Below are 17024 nucleotides of genomic sequence, written 5' to 3'. Positions count from 1 at the left end.
TGCTGTTTATGACCCTTTTACTCATTTCTGTGACAGAGGGGGGTGGTTTGGAGAACGGTGCCAGTGATGCTCTAGTTACTGGGTGTTATTTGCTCCAGGGACTCTTTTGATATGTAGTCCTCTGCTGTACTAATGTTCCCATTAGTCTTGATTGCCTCTGCAGGGGGTGGTAAAGACTGCTGTAACGAAGTGCCTAGGAAAATCCTTCTTGGGCCTTTGATATTTCCTTTGTAACATTTTCCTCATCTTTCACAAGATATCAGTTTGACTTTGAAGTTGTTTCCAGTTCTGTTGTTGTCATTACTTTACATTTCTGCCGGGGGGCCGGATGTTTCTTAGGGGGAGCAAGGAGCCACTGAACAGCCGCCCTTTGTCTTCCTCCTATGGCCCTGATCTCCTGAGTAAAGCTTCCAGCTACTGAAAGCATGCAGCCTCCAACCACAAGGTATTAAATTGCGAGTATCAAATGCTATGAGGTATTACTGCAAGGAAAAATGAAGAACAAAAATATGTATGTGGAAAATCATATACTTAAAACATCCCAGTAAGAAAACGGCTGGGGACCGAAGCTGTTTAACAGCCATAAAGCACAGTGGAAGGTCAAATTAAAAAAAAAAAAAGATATTGGCCTAAAATATTCAGAAGTCCAGGTGTTTGTTTATGCCATGAGTGTGGTGGGTTTAGGAGGCTGAGATGAAAGGAATGGAGGTTTCCCAGTGAAATTTTGTAAAATTCCTCTTCATGGATAGACTGAAAACAATCAAAAGATTTTTATTTTCTCTGGGAAGCAATGTATGACTTGAAATGGAAAACTGAAAATGAGAAGCTAAGGGTTCTTCTCACAACTCTACAACCTGGAAAGAACAGCCCTTTTACAAAGGGCTTTATGTCCCCTGCTATAACATTTGCTTTATGAGTATGTCATAATTGCTGTAATGTTCATCATGATTAGCAACAGAAAGTATATTTTTAAATACCCAATAAGGAAAGGAAACTTGAACTTCTTTAACTTCGAAGATTACTGTGAAAGCCTGGGAGAATTCTGAGATGATTCAGAAAAGCTGTAACAAGGCTTCTGCTGCCTTGTCACCAAAAAGATGGATAGACCTCCCTGCAGCATTAAAACATGCCAGAAAAGAGTCACTCCGCCTTTGGATTTGACCTTTTCAGTTCTGTGGTACTCCAGTCCTGAACTATGGTTCAGGCACGTTTCTGTAACACGCCATTCACGGAGCCAGACACCCATTTGCTGTCGTTATCTGCAGCTCCTTCGGTTCAAAGACCACTGACATTACTTCCCATTACAGCTCAGGCCTCCAAAATACAAAGCCAGGGCAAGAGCAGAGCTGAAAAAACAGTCACTGACTGCAAAGGCAAGCACGGCAGCTCGAGCGTGCAAACACAACGAAGGGCACTGAAACAAAACCGAGCAGGAGGTGGTCTCCATTTTTAGTTCTTTACTTGTAACCCAAGAGCTATTAAGCCTTGAGCCCATGCAGCGTGACAGTATCGTCTGCAAGCAGCCCCATCTTTCCATCACCACCACCACCACGCGCCTTTCCACGCTGGTGTCCCACCTGTCCTCGCTGGGGTGGCCCACGCCTGAGAGAGGACCCAGGGAGGTACCGGGTGATCCAGCTGCACTTGGCCACAAGCTGAGCCCACGAGGAGGTCCCAGGGAGTGCAAGGGCTTTTCCTGCACCAGTCTCCTGTGCTGCTGGTGCTGCTGGTTTTGTGCATTTGCAGGATGCAGATAAGAAGGGCATCGAATTTGAATGTTATGCTAATAAGAACATCTGTGTACTTAAATCAGCACAGAGCAGCTGGTACATTTAAAACAGCCTCCAGCATGTCTAAACACTCTGTAAATACAGAGTTAATATCTCCCGAGATCAATTTATCATTAATAAGTTCTAAAAACAGGATGTGATGCACGCTGAAATAAAAATAGTATGAAAAAAGCCTATTCTGTATTTCCATTTTTTCCCTCCTAAAATTTAGTAAAGTGTTTCTTGTGTGACCAAATCTATTCAGAGAAAGCAATTATTACAGTTAAGATATATTAGGCTGCAGTCCAAGCAATAACTTGAAATGTATTTTGCAATACATTTTGTTCTAAGTTGGGCGTATTAGGACTTGATTGTCATTCATATAACAACAAATTTCACGATTAAAAACGTGTATTTAAAACTGACAGTCACTGACATTTTAATAAGGATGGAACTAAAGATTTCAGTACGTATCCATTTCAGTTCTAGGGAACTATTATCATCCTTCAGCGGACGCCATTCTGATTAGAAATTGTTGTTAATGATTACAGAAACTAAATTCAAATTGATCCAAAATGTTTCACGAATGTGTAGTCCATCCCTATCGCAAGTGGACGTGGCTGCTGGAGGGCAGGCGGGCAGAGCTCTGGGCAGGGAAGGTAGCACGTCCTCGCCTGCTTCTCCCTGCCCCAGGCTGCTCCTGGGGTCAGAGCATCAGCCTTTCTCAAGAGCGTCTCTGAAAGTGAGATGCGCTTTTATACCAAATTTCCTCCAAACCTGGAGGGATCTTGGGATCCCAAACTGCATGGAAAAGGCTGAAGAGAGAGGACAGAGCTGAGCTGCCTGTGGTTATCACCTTTTGAGCCTCTGGTGTGTGAGGACCCCAGCCAGACATTGAGTTGCACAGAGTGACTCAGGGCTGGCCTCACCCTACCGAGGATATCTAAGTGCAAAGTGCACCCATCCCTTGACCCATGGGTGGTCAATGCAGAGATGCAGGCATGCCTAAAGGTGATATGGCCCACAACTTGTCAGTTCAGCACCCAAACACCAACTAGTGACTGTGTGTCCAGGCTGACTTCTGACAAGCGTTTTGGAAGAAGCCTTGACCAGGTTCCATGTTACACCAATATTTGGCAGCTGTTTTCCCCCTCCACAGTCACCTCTGCCTGGCTGTGACCATGGCTCAGCCTCCTCTGCACTGGCGAGGGACCCCTGCCACCTCCTCTCCATCTCGATGTGCAGGATGGGACCTTGGCTTATGCTGCTAAATGGTCCACCTTGCTTAGCATGCCCAGCTTTATCAAATATGCTACAAGAACCTGTATGTCCCCAAAAGACTCCAGATAACATCTGAACTTTTTTTGAACACTTTGTGACTCCATCTACGAAGTCATCAAAATTGAAGATAGTTACTATGATGAGATGGGTCGCTTTTCCTCTCTTGCTCCCAAGCTGTTGTGAACAGACATTGGGCATATATATCCTGTACTCCACTTCTTCAGCCTCCTGGAGACACAGACTGATGACTGCTTCGTTACACGTATATTTTATGAATCCTGTAAGCTCAGGGAAACTGTATAATTCAGGGTGCCAGCCAGGGTGTGCAGGTGGCATTTTGATCAATGCTATGTGTATCTGTAAAACTCAGATACTCCTCTGCACATTTGGAGGTTGTTGGGTTTTTTCCCCTGCTCCTCTCTTCCTGGAAGACTTTTATCTCACTCCAGTAATTGCCAGCAAAACTCACAAACAGTAAAGCACACGAGAAAACCTTATCAGCTGTGCTACACTCACAGCACTCCGCTTCCGTGTGGGTCACACCTTGAAAGATAAGCACTGCTTTCACAGCCAGAGGGAGTCGCGGGGGCCCACCTCCCCCAGGGTTTGATGCACTGGAGATAAATCTGGAAAAGGGTCCCCAGAGAGGGGACTATGTTATTTATTATGGTTTTATTATGGTCCTAAGCTGTATGTGCATGAACTTCTGCTATAAAAGGCAAATGTACACAATAATTTGTGATTTTTGTCTAGCTCCACCCTGTCTGCAACAGGAGAACTGGTGCATAAAATATGCCAAAGCCCATTAGGTTGGATTATGATCTGAAATACTCTCACATAAGAAACTTTGGAGCGAGACTGAAAACTCCAGAGCATTCAGATCAATTGTGCAGCAAAACGCCAAAGTCCTGCCCTTGCACTGATCGTCCGGAATAGCTGCACAGCTGCTGAGCTCCACCTGGTCTAGAAGACGCGTAAGATCTTTGGCAGGGCAATACAAACCCACCACGTTATTCCTATGATTTATAGTTTTCCACTCACCTACATCGCCTGAAGAGCATTAACACCTGGCAGAAGTTCCTGTAAATGCTGAGAAAGTCATCTTGGGCAAATTTCTCCAGGCAACTCATTTGATTGATTTTCTGGAGAGCATCATCCTGCCAGTTGGCCTGGCTGGGGAAATGTTAAGAAGTTTGTTTGCTTGGTTATCCCATCCCAGGGGCCTCGTTGGGATTACAACTAATTGAAGTTTCTAGGCTAATTTGTTTCTTAATATCCTTGTGTGAAATGTGAAAAGCTGCATTAAACTTAACACGGGAAAAAGGGGAGGAGGGTCTGTGCTTTGTCGTCGTGAAGCTATGTTGAACATTTTCACGCCTGTTCGTTGGCGCAGACGATCTCCCCTGCCCTGTGCTAGCAGCTCTGCCCTTCCCAGCGGGCGGCTGCCGTTAACCGAGTCACTGACCAGGAACACGCCTGCACGTCCAGAAGCCCACTGCACGCACCGTGGCCGGTCCGCCTTCTGCCAAGCCACACCGCGCCTCGGGTTTAACAATTCCTGCTGACGCTGCAGGAAACGCATGCGGTCTGCGTGCTGCTTTGCGAGCTTCACGGTGGAAGGGAGAAAGACACGGAAGACGGTACATAACTGCTGGGCACACGCACGAGAACAGGTTTTCTCTCTGATGGGAGCTATCCCAACCCTTCTCTCAGCACCGCTATTCCCTTCCAGCACACATATCTTGTAAATCCACCTTTGGTTTCGCTGTATTCTGGAGGATTTTTTTTTTAATAGGAAATAAATGTTTTTTCCTAGGTAAGTGGAAAAGATAATAAATAGAGTTCTAGAAATGCAAAACTAAATCAGAATCTTTGATTCTTAATGCTGCTGTGAAAATTTAAATATTCACTGAAAAGGCTTGTTTGAGCCTTACAGGTGAAGCAATTCAGTGCAGCCGGCACAGAGCGCTGAGCTCACAGAGCACGACTGACAAACCCAAAAGACAGGTTTGCATCACAACCCTGCCTCGACAGAAAGGAAAACAGGTTTCAGGACAGCCAGCCAGCAGCAAGGGAAATTCAGAAAGTCTGCAGAGAGGGCTGGTCACAACATTATTGTGTCTTTGTAAAAAGGCGCGTACCATAAACCCCCCCGTAACGAGAAGCAGAGTTGGGAAGAGGTCTGAGAGGAGGCTCAGCTCAGTCTGCTGCCGAGCCACCCGGAGCCTGGCACTGCAGAATTATTTACAGCCCCTGCGCGGCAAGGACGAAGCCGTGCACAAAGGAAAGACGACTGCGACCGAGATTTCTCCTGGAGATCGTGAAAGGCAGGTCTGATACTGGCAGAGACTCAGGAGCACAGGTTTCAAGTACATCAGGAGGAGGTCAGGTAGGCGAGGTACAAGGAAAGGCACAAACTACAAAACCATTCGCTTCAACCAGAACTCTGAACACGCATTTGCAAACTCGCCCGCTGACCGCCAGTCAGAAAAGTGCTGCCAGGTGAAGATGGCAATAACTGAGCTCCATTTGCTTAAAACGTAAAGGAACTATTTCCCTCATCACGAATACCATGCCCCAGACCAGATGTCCTGCAGATGTGCCAAGATGGCTTTCAACGGGCCAGCGTGTCCTCCCATGCTGTGGTCCAGCTGCGGCTGGACAGGGGACACGGGACTGGTTTGCAGCTCGTGCCCGCAGGTCTGACCCACCCACAGTCACCTCCGGGAGCTCGCCTGCAGCCGTAGCAAACACGCGTTTCACGAGCAAGGCAACTCTCAAGGCGAGACGAACAGACCAGAGATTGCACTCACCCACGGTTCAGAAAGGACAAACCAGACTTACCCTATGAAGGAGATGAAAGCAGGTGCCTGAAGGACGCGCCCGTGAAGTGCTGCGAGATCTATCAGCTCCTCAGCAGCACTTACCAGGTGAACGACTCGTCGTGGTTTCCGTGACTTGAGCAGGAGACGGGAAGAGCTGGTGCGCAGACATCGAGTTACTTATGGTCTCGCTACAAGGGTGTTTCTCAGTAACTCCTTGGCCAGAACAGAAACCAAACTGGGCTCGAGCCCAGCCTGGGTCCTGTCTCCAGTCCTTGTCTTTCAGCATCCACTTCAGTTCTCCTGCTTGCAGAAAGGGTGTAACTTCCCAATTGCTCTGAGCACTAAAACGTTCTGGATAAGCCACGTATGAATTGTCATTGCTGCTTCCTTTCAGATCACCTGGAAAACAACCCTGAAGATCAGAGAAATGAAAATATAAATGCTGCAGAAGCTAAAGGGACACACTCACTAGAAATCCATCAAACACAGAGAGGCTACCTGAAAATGGAAAATTTAAGTGCTTTTGATGCTGTAATCCAGTAATTCCCTTCTCCTGGCTCTTCCTACCATTTTTCCATTGAAGGGGAAATTTCTACATCCCACTCTGCTTCTAACTCCTGTGAGAGATGATGTTTGAGTTTCCTTACCCCATCTGCTGTTCTGTGCCCCACTCCAGTGCTTTTGCCATTCTGGGGCTATTCTCTTCTACTCATTTTATATTAGTCGTGATGGTCCTTTTCCTTCCTATTTCAATTCCAATCTGTCTTTATAAAAGCTGTTTAAATTTATACAACTGTATAATTACCTCTTTATTGCTAGTCTGCAGACAGCGAGGTGCAATCTGTGTATTTGTAGATGCTCTGGGAATCCATGCCCACACTTACAGGTGGGGTTTTTGTTGGCCCATTGACATATTCTTACAGATAAAACATTCCGATACCTGTGGTGCGATGACACAGCATCATCTTTCTTCCCCAACAAGCGATACGCTTTTTTCTAGAACCCCAAATGTTCTGATCTATAACCTTAAATCAGCAAGGGGTTTTATTTTTTTAAACTCTTGGTTTAGAAATTTTTTTGAAGATTTAACTGAGCTCTTTATAATACATTTCACTGTAATTCCAGGTGCTTTATTTGGTTTTACACTGAAAGAATAGCTCCACTTGTACAGGAAAAACTCTTCTTTTTTTCTGCTTTTTCCTGGGAGGATAAACTGATTAGGAGAAACTTTCATCTGTTATCTGTCCTTTCATCCAGGATTGACAGCAATTTAATTCTTGAAGGTTTCTTAAATTATTTTAGAGCATGGGAGGGCTAAATTCTGATTTGCGTATCCTTACTTGGATGTTTCTCAGGGCAGCATTCACAGGGCTGCCCGTGGGGGTTTTCCACCTTGCTCAGGATTCTGCCTGTGACTTCGGGAGTGGTTTTCAGGGGGGTCCTCAGCTCACTCGACTTGTTTAATCCCGAAGACGGAGCGCAGATCACGCGCTGCCCTTCCGAGAGGAGAGGCGATGCTGCCGGGCTCCCTGCCCTTCCTCGCAGTGCTGCGGAGCGGATCCCGCAGGCGCCCGCGTGGCCGTGGACCTCACGCCGAAGGTTGGGGGGCTGTGCTCGGCCCTCCCGCACGGCGAGCGGGTGGGTGGGTGGGCTGGCAGATGGAGGGAGGCGTGGGCAGCCAAGGGCACCGCGCCAGCCCCTGCTGCTGCAACCCCGTCTGCGAAGGATGAATAAGATGGATCTCGACTCAGGCATCTATGTGCTTAGTACGGGGTTTTTTGCTCATTTAATGCAGGTGCTCATTGAATGTGTCAGGGAAGGAGAAATATTGTGGCCTCGCGTCATTCGGGTTGTGCTCTTGTAGGGTTACAAGGACCTTGTAACCAGACCTTGCACCCCAGGATCCCCCGGACAGGTACAGTATTGCTGATACTGGAATAACTGGAATTTTTCAAAGAACTGTGTAAGCGAATGGTGGAAAGTCAGCCTACTTCTAGCAAGCTGTAAGTGTGTAAATAAGCACGAACTGTGTAATTCTTTTTTCCGAGCGACATGAATGGGACATTTACCTGGCCAGAAGCAAGCAAAATTTCCTGATGTATTGAGATACCATATACTGAAAATTTGTTGCATATTAAATTGAATTTAACATCTGTTCTCTCTCCTGTCCTATCAGCTGAGCAGTGCAGCGTTAGGTAGTCATCTGATTTTGTGCATTTCCTTAATCATATTTGTAAGAGACCTTACCCAATGGTTAATCCCTCCTTAAAAAACAGGCTATAACAGTCATCAGGTAGATATCAAATAAAAGAGGTTAGCTGAAGTGATCAGTTAAAACTGACTATAAAATCAAAAGCTATTTTTCTTCTACGCATCATAGTTTTCTGCTAAACTTCTTCACTTTACGCACTATTTCTGCTGGAAATGTAAAAGTTTCTGCAAGGTTAGGAGATGGTTTACCTTGACAGCAGGTGGGAAGGAGTCCAACCCCTCCAAACAGTAACCTTGCCCTTCTCCCTTCTGTCCACAGGATATTTCTGGACTGCTTCTCAGTAATGTCTGGCTGAACTTGTTTCCACGCTGCTGGAGAAAGTCCAGGACGGCAGAGAGCTCCTGGGGACGGGTACTGGCAGGCTGCTGTGATCTGCGGCACCATCTGTCCTAGGAAGAAAACGGTTAATCAGAAATCACATCCTGCGCTTCGCAACAGCCTTGCTTGACTGAAAGACCTGACCCAAATAATAACGAAAACTAACCAAAAAATATTGAGTTATGCAATTCTTGTGAGGTATAAAAATAATCCCAGTTTATAAAAGAGTACATCTTTCGGTAAAATAAACAAAAAAAGGATTGCTAATATTTTTTTATGGTGAGATAACCATCATTTTAACTGAGTTTAGTACAGTGTTTCCAAATGCTTTAAGCTTCAGAATTTCTTTGCACGTTGCCCATGAGGAAATCTTCTTACGCTGTATTACTAACCATTTAGTTATTTCTTGCACTTCCTAGCAGTTACGGCTCTGGACACTAACATCAGCCAACAGCCATCACCTGCAATTACTGAGATGGTTAAATCTGGTGACAAAGAATGCACAGAGGAAACAAAAGCACTACATATGTAAATAACAGAGTCACTAACCCTCTTTAATTTATCTGCTCCAGGAAAAAGCCGCGCAGGCTGCAAAGCAAGATAATGCTCCCTGTGCCAGAGCAGATAGTGCTGGGTGGCAACTTGTCCTTTTCGGAGAAAAACAAGGATGAACAAAAATCCAGCATGTGAGTTATTTGAAAAATGCTGGTAAAATTCTCTTGATCTGAAAGGAAACGGTGCTTTTCCAGCTTCCCCTGGTGGCGTTTTGGATGCTGTGATACTTTTCTTCATCTGAGGAGTGTTATGCTTTGCCAACTGCAACTCATCCTTCTTGCACAGCTGCTGTGGCACCTGCTTTTACATTTAGATTCCTGGCACAAGGGAAGAAACGCTGCCTATTGTCACTTGCCCTCGCTTCCTTCTGTAGTGATGTTGTGCTTACCGCAAGAGCAATTCATATTTTAAATTCTGTAACTGAACTACAGAAACCATGCAGTAAATGCTGATTGACAAGTAACTGTGTCACCTGCACATCTTGATCTTTCTTTTCATCCTCAGCATCAGATCTTCATCTCTTCTGCCCCAGCACTCGGCAGAGGGCAGCTTTCTGCTGGTCTGCCTGGGCACAACGGTCTGAGGCAGGACGAATGAACAAGAGCTACACGTGCTTATGTACAGTACAATCCAGCTGGAGGACACGGAACTTCCCTGCCAGACACGGCAGGCTCGCTGTGTTCCTCTTGGGATGGCTTGGCCTCTACACCACCTTTTTCATAAAAACAGAAATGGGTTTTTGAACTTCAGTGGCAGGAACAAACTGCTACCAGCGGAGACCCAACTGAGGAGAGCCACGGAGCCCTGATGTTTCACAGCATGGAGATACCCCTGCATAAATCCCCCTTGGGTCAGTGGGTCAATAATCCCATTTCTCATACCCCAGCCTCCCCAACCCAGACTCTTGCCAATGAGCAGACAGAGTTAGACTTTCCAGATTACTTTGTTCTGCAGGACTTGGGCAAATGCACAGCTTGAGACCCTGCCCTGCCCCTCTCAAACCCTCCTCTACCCAAGTATCCTCATTCAGTTCCCTGATAAATTCTCTGCACTTTTAAGGTTCTCTACATTTAATTCAATCACATTCCCAGAGGCTGGCAGGAGAGAACAGAAATAAAGAAATCAATCACTCCGTGAGAGACAGGCTTGAACCAGTGCCAGAACTAATAGTCTCAAATTCTGGGAAGGGTGTATTTCAATATTTATTAGAAAGGCACGTTTTTGTCAGATGTTTACAAGTCTGTTTTTCCCAGCACTGCGTGCAGAAGGCTCATGCACCTTCCCCGAGGCACAGAGGGCATTCCTTTGCAAAGCTCTCTCTGTTAGCACCGCAGAGGATTGCCACCCGCGTGAGACCGTCTTTCGCGGTGTCCTGGGGCAGCAGCACCGGTGACTGGAGACACGCTGCCCGTGCTGCCGCTCAGCCTACTTAGGTCTTTTAAATTTCTTTCTGCCCTTCGTGGACTTTGGGTTTCTCCCCCCTCCCTCTTCACAGCTGACTGCATTTTTCAGGCTGTTGAGCTGTACTCAGTAACCAAAGAGTATTTGAGGGCAACACGTAACAGCTTATTACCACAGGAAAGCCGGGGCGGCTGCCAGAGCTTTAGGCAGGGTACTGGGAAGCACTGGGCTCTGGGGTTCGTTCTCACTCATCTCAGGTGCTCAGTCAGTGTTTTCCATCCTGACCTGCAGATAAAAGAAAAGTTATTTGATAAATAGAAGCACACTGCTGTCTTTACCGCTGACCAAAATGAACTCTGTTGATAGCTTTTGGCTCAGAAATATAGACACCATAATTTCTCAGATCAAGAAGAGATAGCTGAAAGAGCTTTAAACATTTCATCTCCTGCCACTTTGTTTTAAGAAAAGAAAACCGTGTGGCCACGTGGAGAAGACAAGGGGCAACGGGTACAAGCTGCACTGGGAGAAGTTTCATCGCAGTTTAAACAAGAATTTTTGTTTGCCATGAGAATGATCGGTCACTGGAACAACCTCCCCAGGGACGTGCGGGGTCCCCAGCTGGAGGTTCCCAGGGCATGGCTGGACGGCACCAGATAACCGCATCTAGGCTCCCTTCCCACCAAAGGCTGGACCAGATGCTCTTTTGAGGTCCCTTCCAACTTGGACTGTTCTATCTGATTCTGAAACCGAATCCCTAACTCAGCGTTTTTTCAGGAAAACAAAACAAGAGAGTGAGGCAGAATCAATGGCTAAATAAGAAAGAGGTCAGATCATTAGTTTTGATATTTTACTCATTTACAAAAAGTATAGTCTATCATTGATGTTCTATAATACGTATTTAAAGAGCAGGTGATGCTTTACAGAAATTTTCTGAGTGCATTGAGAAAAACAACAATTCCACCTATGACAGGAAATCTATTTTTGTCTGCCATCATTTTTTATTAGGAGGAACATTCACATCAAAAAATGATGCATTGAAAAGCTGATCTCCCTTCTGAGCTCACAACTTTTGTAGTTACAGAACGGTTCTACAGAATTTAATTGCAAGCACCGGATCTTTGCAGATTTATTGACTGCCTTTATAGAGTTTAATCAAAAGTTACATTTGTGCTACAGAATTCACAACTACACAAAGATTATGATTTTATACTAGAAGTTATAGATTTTTGAAAAAATCTGGAAAACAATATTATGTTTCCTTTGAATTTCCTAAGTTTCATTCCATAATAAATTATGTGGTACTGATTACAAAATACCTGCAGAAATAGGACTGTTTAGGCAACATTATCCTGTGCTTTAGTTTTGTAAGTGCTATACCAGAGATCTATCGAAGTAGCATAGGCAGCCATTGATTTCTACCTGTGTGCCACTATTCCTGTCCATTCTAGGAGTCTGACAGAGCAAGATCTCCCGGGAAAACTTTTAGATAGCATTTAGGGTTTAAAAATAAGTTTTAGGACTTGACCGACATTTTCAAATGAATTCAGAGATAAAGTCTTAAAAACTCTACAGTACTTAGAGTGCCTGAATTTTTATAATCACTGATTATTAACTCTTCCCTTACATGCAGAAGAAGGGGTAATGGTTTTAAATTGCAAGAGGGTGCATTTAGGTTAGATATCAGGAAGAAATTATTTTAGGCTGAGAGTGGTGAGGTCCTGGCCTAGGCTGCCCAGAGGAGCTGTGGCTGCCCCCTCCCTGGCAGGGCTCAAGGCCAGGCTGGACGGGGCTGGGAGCACCCTGGGCTGGGGGAAGGGGTCCCTGCCCGTGGCAGGGGGGTGGTATGAGATGAGTTTCAAGGTCCCTTCCAACCCAGACCATTAGGTCTATGGTTTTGACAAAGGTGTTTTGACAATTTGGTTTAGCAGAGCTCTTTAAAGCCCAATTTTTAACGTACAGTAGTGGCTCAGATCTCAAAGTCTCTATCACGTTGGACATTGCACTCTCAGTGGAAGCCCCAAACCACAGAGCCTGACCACAGGGCTGGACCACGTCCCTTCCACACCCGAGGTGGAAGGGCAGCATCAGGAGCTGCCACATTCCAGCAGCGCCGGACAGGAGAGCCCCGGCAGAAGATGCAAACCCTGTCATTTAGCAGCAGTCCATTAAATAGCCAGATGTGCCTGAGATCAGGTTCCTCCAGTCTATCCCATTATGGATTAAGTGGAGTCACTGAAGAAAATCATGAAGACCGTTTTGCTACCACATCCCCTCCAAATGACTAAATAATTTACTGCAGTGCTTTCCCCTCTGCAGAGGCTGGACCTGGCTCACGTTTGCTATGTGGAGAAGCCCCTATGCTCACCCACTGAAATAAAAATTCAGGCTGAATTTCTCATTTCCCATGGGAAATCTTATATCCATCCTTTTCATTACAAATTGATTTTTAAGTGCCATCTTTCAAAATCAGTATTTTAGTTTAAAAACTGAGAACAAAAAAGAGTCTTAAATACAAAACCTAACCCAAAATGAAAAAAAAATTTTCTCCGGTATGTCTTATGGTTTTCTTTCATGCATAACACTGAAATTTGAGTTCCACCATATATCTGAACAGTTTTTGAAATGCTGACTTCAAAGAAAAATTTTTGTTCTGAGTTGAGTCCCTGGAGACCTATTATTCAGAATATTAAATTAATACAGTGACTGTCATTGGTACAACAATCTTATTTACTTGGTAGAAGAAAGAGCAAACATTAATGAAAAAGCCAAATTAGCCGAGTACTACCATTGAAAACTAAGCACAGAGCAGGCATGCCCTAATGCGAGCATAGGTGCAATTATCCAGATTACTTTTTATCCAGCTTTTCTCTTCTTGTATGGAGAGAAGGAATAAAGTGCTTTCATTCAGTTTGTATTCAGTTTCACTGTTCAGAGCTAGATAATTAATGCTGTTATATATAGCCTTCTATTTATTGGTTAAACATCATGCGTGCGAACTGGCATACTCACATGTATTGCACATATATATATATACAGACATATGGGAATGTGCAGTAAACGAAATGTGAATCAGCTGAACGTGGAAGCCGTGATGAAATTCCTGCACATCAAACAAAGCAATTAACAAAAAGACAGACAAGAAACAAGTGAGCATTTAAAATCAATGCCCTGAATGTCCACAAAAAGGAAGTGCTCATTAAAACCAACCTAATCAACACTTTTTGTCAGCTGTGCTAGGTCTTTGGCCATCAGCCAACCCATTTTAAAAAACATTTCTAACATCTGTCTTTGTTGAGCATTTGTTTTCATACACGCTAAAACCATTAAACAATATAGTTTCTCCTTCAGTGCAAATTCTATATATACACCAAAGAAAACTAAAAACTCCCTACAAAAAACCTGGCCTCTGGTTTGCACACAGAGGATCACACGGCTCCAGACGTTTGCAGCAGGCTGCTGCTTGTGTAAGAACTCACGTTAGCAGAACAGTTCTAGAGACATGTTCTGGCAACCGGTTGCAGCACTATTACATTTCATTCCATAAACCACAACTTAAGGATACACGCCTAGGCCCACCTGGATATGCTCCATGTAAAACTGGAAGGTGTTTCCAAACTGAGCAATATTACTGAAAGTGGAACCTGCCCCAACTGCCCTGGCACCGACTTCTGCTGAGGAACTGGCTTTGTGGAAATCTCGCTTCGCTTCCCTAATATCCCGGGTATTAAACCAGAGGTCAGTGCAAAGCTTTTTGCAAAAACCAGGAGTTACTACATTTCACAACGGACTAACGACAGCCAAGGGTTTGTGAATTTTAGCCTTCATAAAACCTGCATTAAAGGGACAGTTGGCAGACGCTGGTGGGAGCAGCAGGGGAGGAAAAAGCTAAAAACAGCGCATGTGGGAATGCTGAAGCAGTTACACTGAGGGTGGCCGGCGAGGCGTTTGAAGGAGTGGTCCATCTCAGGGGTGGATTTACTGTTAGATTTAATGTGGGTGTCACAGCAGTGCCCTGAGGGTAAGCACAGAGCCCTGCTGTGCCAGGAGCTGCCCCAAGGCACCAGCCCTGCCCGCAGCAGAGGTGCTCGCCCAGGGCTCTTCCCCTGCTGCTGGAAGCCCTGCTGGGCTCCGACCTCTGAGGAAGCGGGCACAGAGGTGTTGCGCAGTCCAAAATCACAGGACAAGATGCAGAGCCAAAGGAGAATCCAAAGTTACTATTTCGCAATTTTTCAAGGCATCTTCCAGTCACCTCCCAGTGACCCGGGAAAGATTACCCAGCTCTGGATCAAGAGCTCTGCTTCCTCATGAGCTACCTTGGCCCAGCAGCCGCCTACCTTACATGGTGCAGGTGCATACAGGGACACTTCCTTTTTTAAGCCTGTGAGCAGACTGGTTTTTCTCTGTCCCCCCTACAGCCGCCCCGCACGCTTGCATTGTCCACCCTGGGCCAGGGTCTGGCTGCTCCCACAGGTCCCCTCGCTGACAAGGAGCTCGCAGGAGCGATCTTAAGAAGAGCAGAAGTATCCTTGCCACCATTTCTTTTCAATTAAAAAGTCATTTAAAAAGTCTTAACACAAAACCTAGTAGTTACTGGTAAAAATGGATCTCCTTTAGAAAGGAGTCAAAGGTTTCACATTTTCTGCTAATTCATTCTGAAACTCTATTACAGAAGTAAGCTTCTAGCCTGCCATTTTCATGTGTATAGCGTTAGTTGTTACTCCTAATTTCTCAGTCTCATCACCAAGACACCATCACTTTTAAGACAAAATATCATGTGCTTCAGTAAAATTAGTGGGGACTATACAAATATAAACCCATAGATTATGGTGCTCTGCTACCAGCTAGAATAATATATTATTATCCTATTGATAAACTTCAGTACTATAAAAATCTGAAAGATACATTCTAGTAGAAAAAAATCAGTACCATCAAAATCTTGGAGATTTATAATTCCAGCAGTGCCCAGGACTGACAGTTCATCATGAGGAGACTGTGTTTGCTGAGCCCCCGCTCGGCGCCTTTTGACTCCGAGCAGTTATTTTGTGTCTTGATTCAGCTGGAATCCGCATAATGTGGCAGCTGTAAACTTGCTTGAAGGCTATAGTAACTGTGTTAGCATCTTCCCTTTAACTGAGGGAAGGTAAAGATAAATTACAGATCCCCACCATTTTTTAAGGGATAGACAGAGAAAGAAGCAGGTCAAATGAGCTGTCTGCTTGTCAGTGCAGGACATTTTAAGCAGACAGTACTGCTCTTTTGGGCTCCTGTCTGTACAGGCAAGACCAAAACAATGTCCCCAAAGTCAAACCGGTCTCCTGAAGAGTACAGAATACAAACCTGCAGCCCTTTGCTCCCGACCCCGCTCTGCCCATGGATGCTGGGCGGCAGGGGGTACAGAGCAGCAGTGCTTTCCCGGGGGAGCTGCGCTGGTCCTGCCAGCCCGGGACTCCTGACCAGTGCCGGGTAGAGATGGGTGAGCACAGGGGCAGCCGGTTTCTCTGCCAGGGAGTCACAGAGCCAGAGTGCCACAACTCCCCAAAGCTGTTGTAGTTTAACCTGGCAGCCGGCGACTCAGCACCAGACAGCCGCTCGCTCACCCCCTCCCCTGTCCCCAGCGGGATGGGAGGAGAAAGGGACAAAAGGGGAAACTCGTGGCTTGAGATAAAGACAGTTTAATAAGACAACAAAGGAAACACTAATGCTACTAGTAATACTGCTATTACTCCATAATTATAACGACAGTAATAATGGTAACAAAGTATATGCAAAACAAACTACATGCAATACAATTTTCCCACCACCCGACAACCGATTTACAGCCAGTCCCCAAGCAGCAACTGCGGAACCCAGAAATCACGGGTTTTGCAAATTTCGCAAAACTCCCAAAAAAGACCAAACTCCTGGAAAAGAGAAGATTTGAACTCACAGAAATGAGAAGAGCCGATTCCTGCCCCCCGGCCAGCCCCCATTCACAAGCTGAGCACAGCGTCCGTGGTATGGAGCATTCCCCTTGGCCAGCTTGGCCGTCTGCCTGGCTGTGCTCCCTCCCAGCTCCTGCACACCCGCTCACGGGCTGAGTACGTCAAACTGGAAAAAGTCCTTGGTTTCATAACAACAACAACTAAGAACATCAGGGTGACCAACATTCTTCTTGTACTAAATCCAAAACAGAGCAGCCACTGGGAGGAAAATTAACTCTGTCCCATCTGAAACCAGGACAAAAACTTACAGCTAATTTCCTCGAGGGACATGAACACTTCAGGAACACTATCAGCCCTGAAGGAAAATGAAACTGTACTTGTAGTCTGGGCCGTCTTCACTGAATCCGGGTGGTCTGGGGAGTGTTAACCCTGACAGGGTTACACCAACACCCCTGGAGCAGCTCCTGCCTTGTCTTCACGAAAGCAAGAGGAAAATAAAGGCCACCTAACACAGTCTGTGTGAATTAGGAATTGGGTCCCAGATCTTTAGTGGGCTTTTTTCTTTCCTTTCTTTTAAGGGAGCTGTGGGTCTATTACTTGGTAGTGACATCTGTTTGGAGAATTTTAACATATGGGAAAGAAAATCTGTAAACTCTGAGATTAACAAATACGAAAATCAATT

The 17024-nt window shown here is 45.5% G+C and overlaps 1 protein-coding gene across 5 annotated transcripts in view; it reads right to left on the bottom strand.

Annotated features, from left to right (window-relative positions):
• LOC142363933 (uncharacterized) overlaps window positions 1-16417 on the bottom strand; it is a 36005-nt gene extending 19588 nt beyond the window's left edge. For all 5 annotated transcript variants that reach the window (XM_075441438.1, XM_075441441.1, XM_075441439.1 and 2 more), the window contains exons 1-5: window positions 16348-16417; window positions 10594-10706; window positions 9493-9732; window positions 8336-8531; window positions 5895-6287 (exon numbers count right to left, since the gene is read on the bottom strand). In XM_075441438.1, the coding sequence (XP_075297553.1) occupies window positions 5964-6287; window positions 8336-8531; window positions 9493-9732; window positions 10594-10673 (840 nt within the window). In that variant the 5' untranslated portion in view covers window positions 10674-10706; window positions 16348-16417 and the 3' untranslated portion in view covers window positions 5895-5963. The remainder of the gene's footprint in view (window positions 1-5894; window positions 6288-8335; window positions 8532-9492; window positions 9733-10593; window positions 10707-16347) is intronic.
• Window positions 16418-17024: the final 607 nt, after the last annotated feature.

This window comes from Opisthocomus hoazin, chromosome 22 (assembly GCF_030867145.1).
Source record: "Opisthocomus hoazin isolate bOpiHoa1 chromosome 22, bOpiHoa1.hap1, whole genome shotgun sequence".
Taxonomy (NCBI): Eukaryota; Metazoa; Chordata; class Aves; order Opisthocomiformes; family Opisthocomidae; genus Opisthocomus; species Opisthocomus hoazin.
The sequence above is the reverse complement of the archived record's forward strand: the minus strand, read 5'-3'. Positions and strand labels throughout refer to the sequence as shown.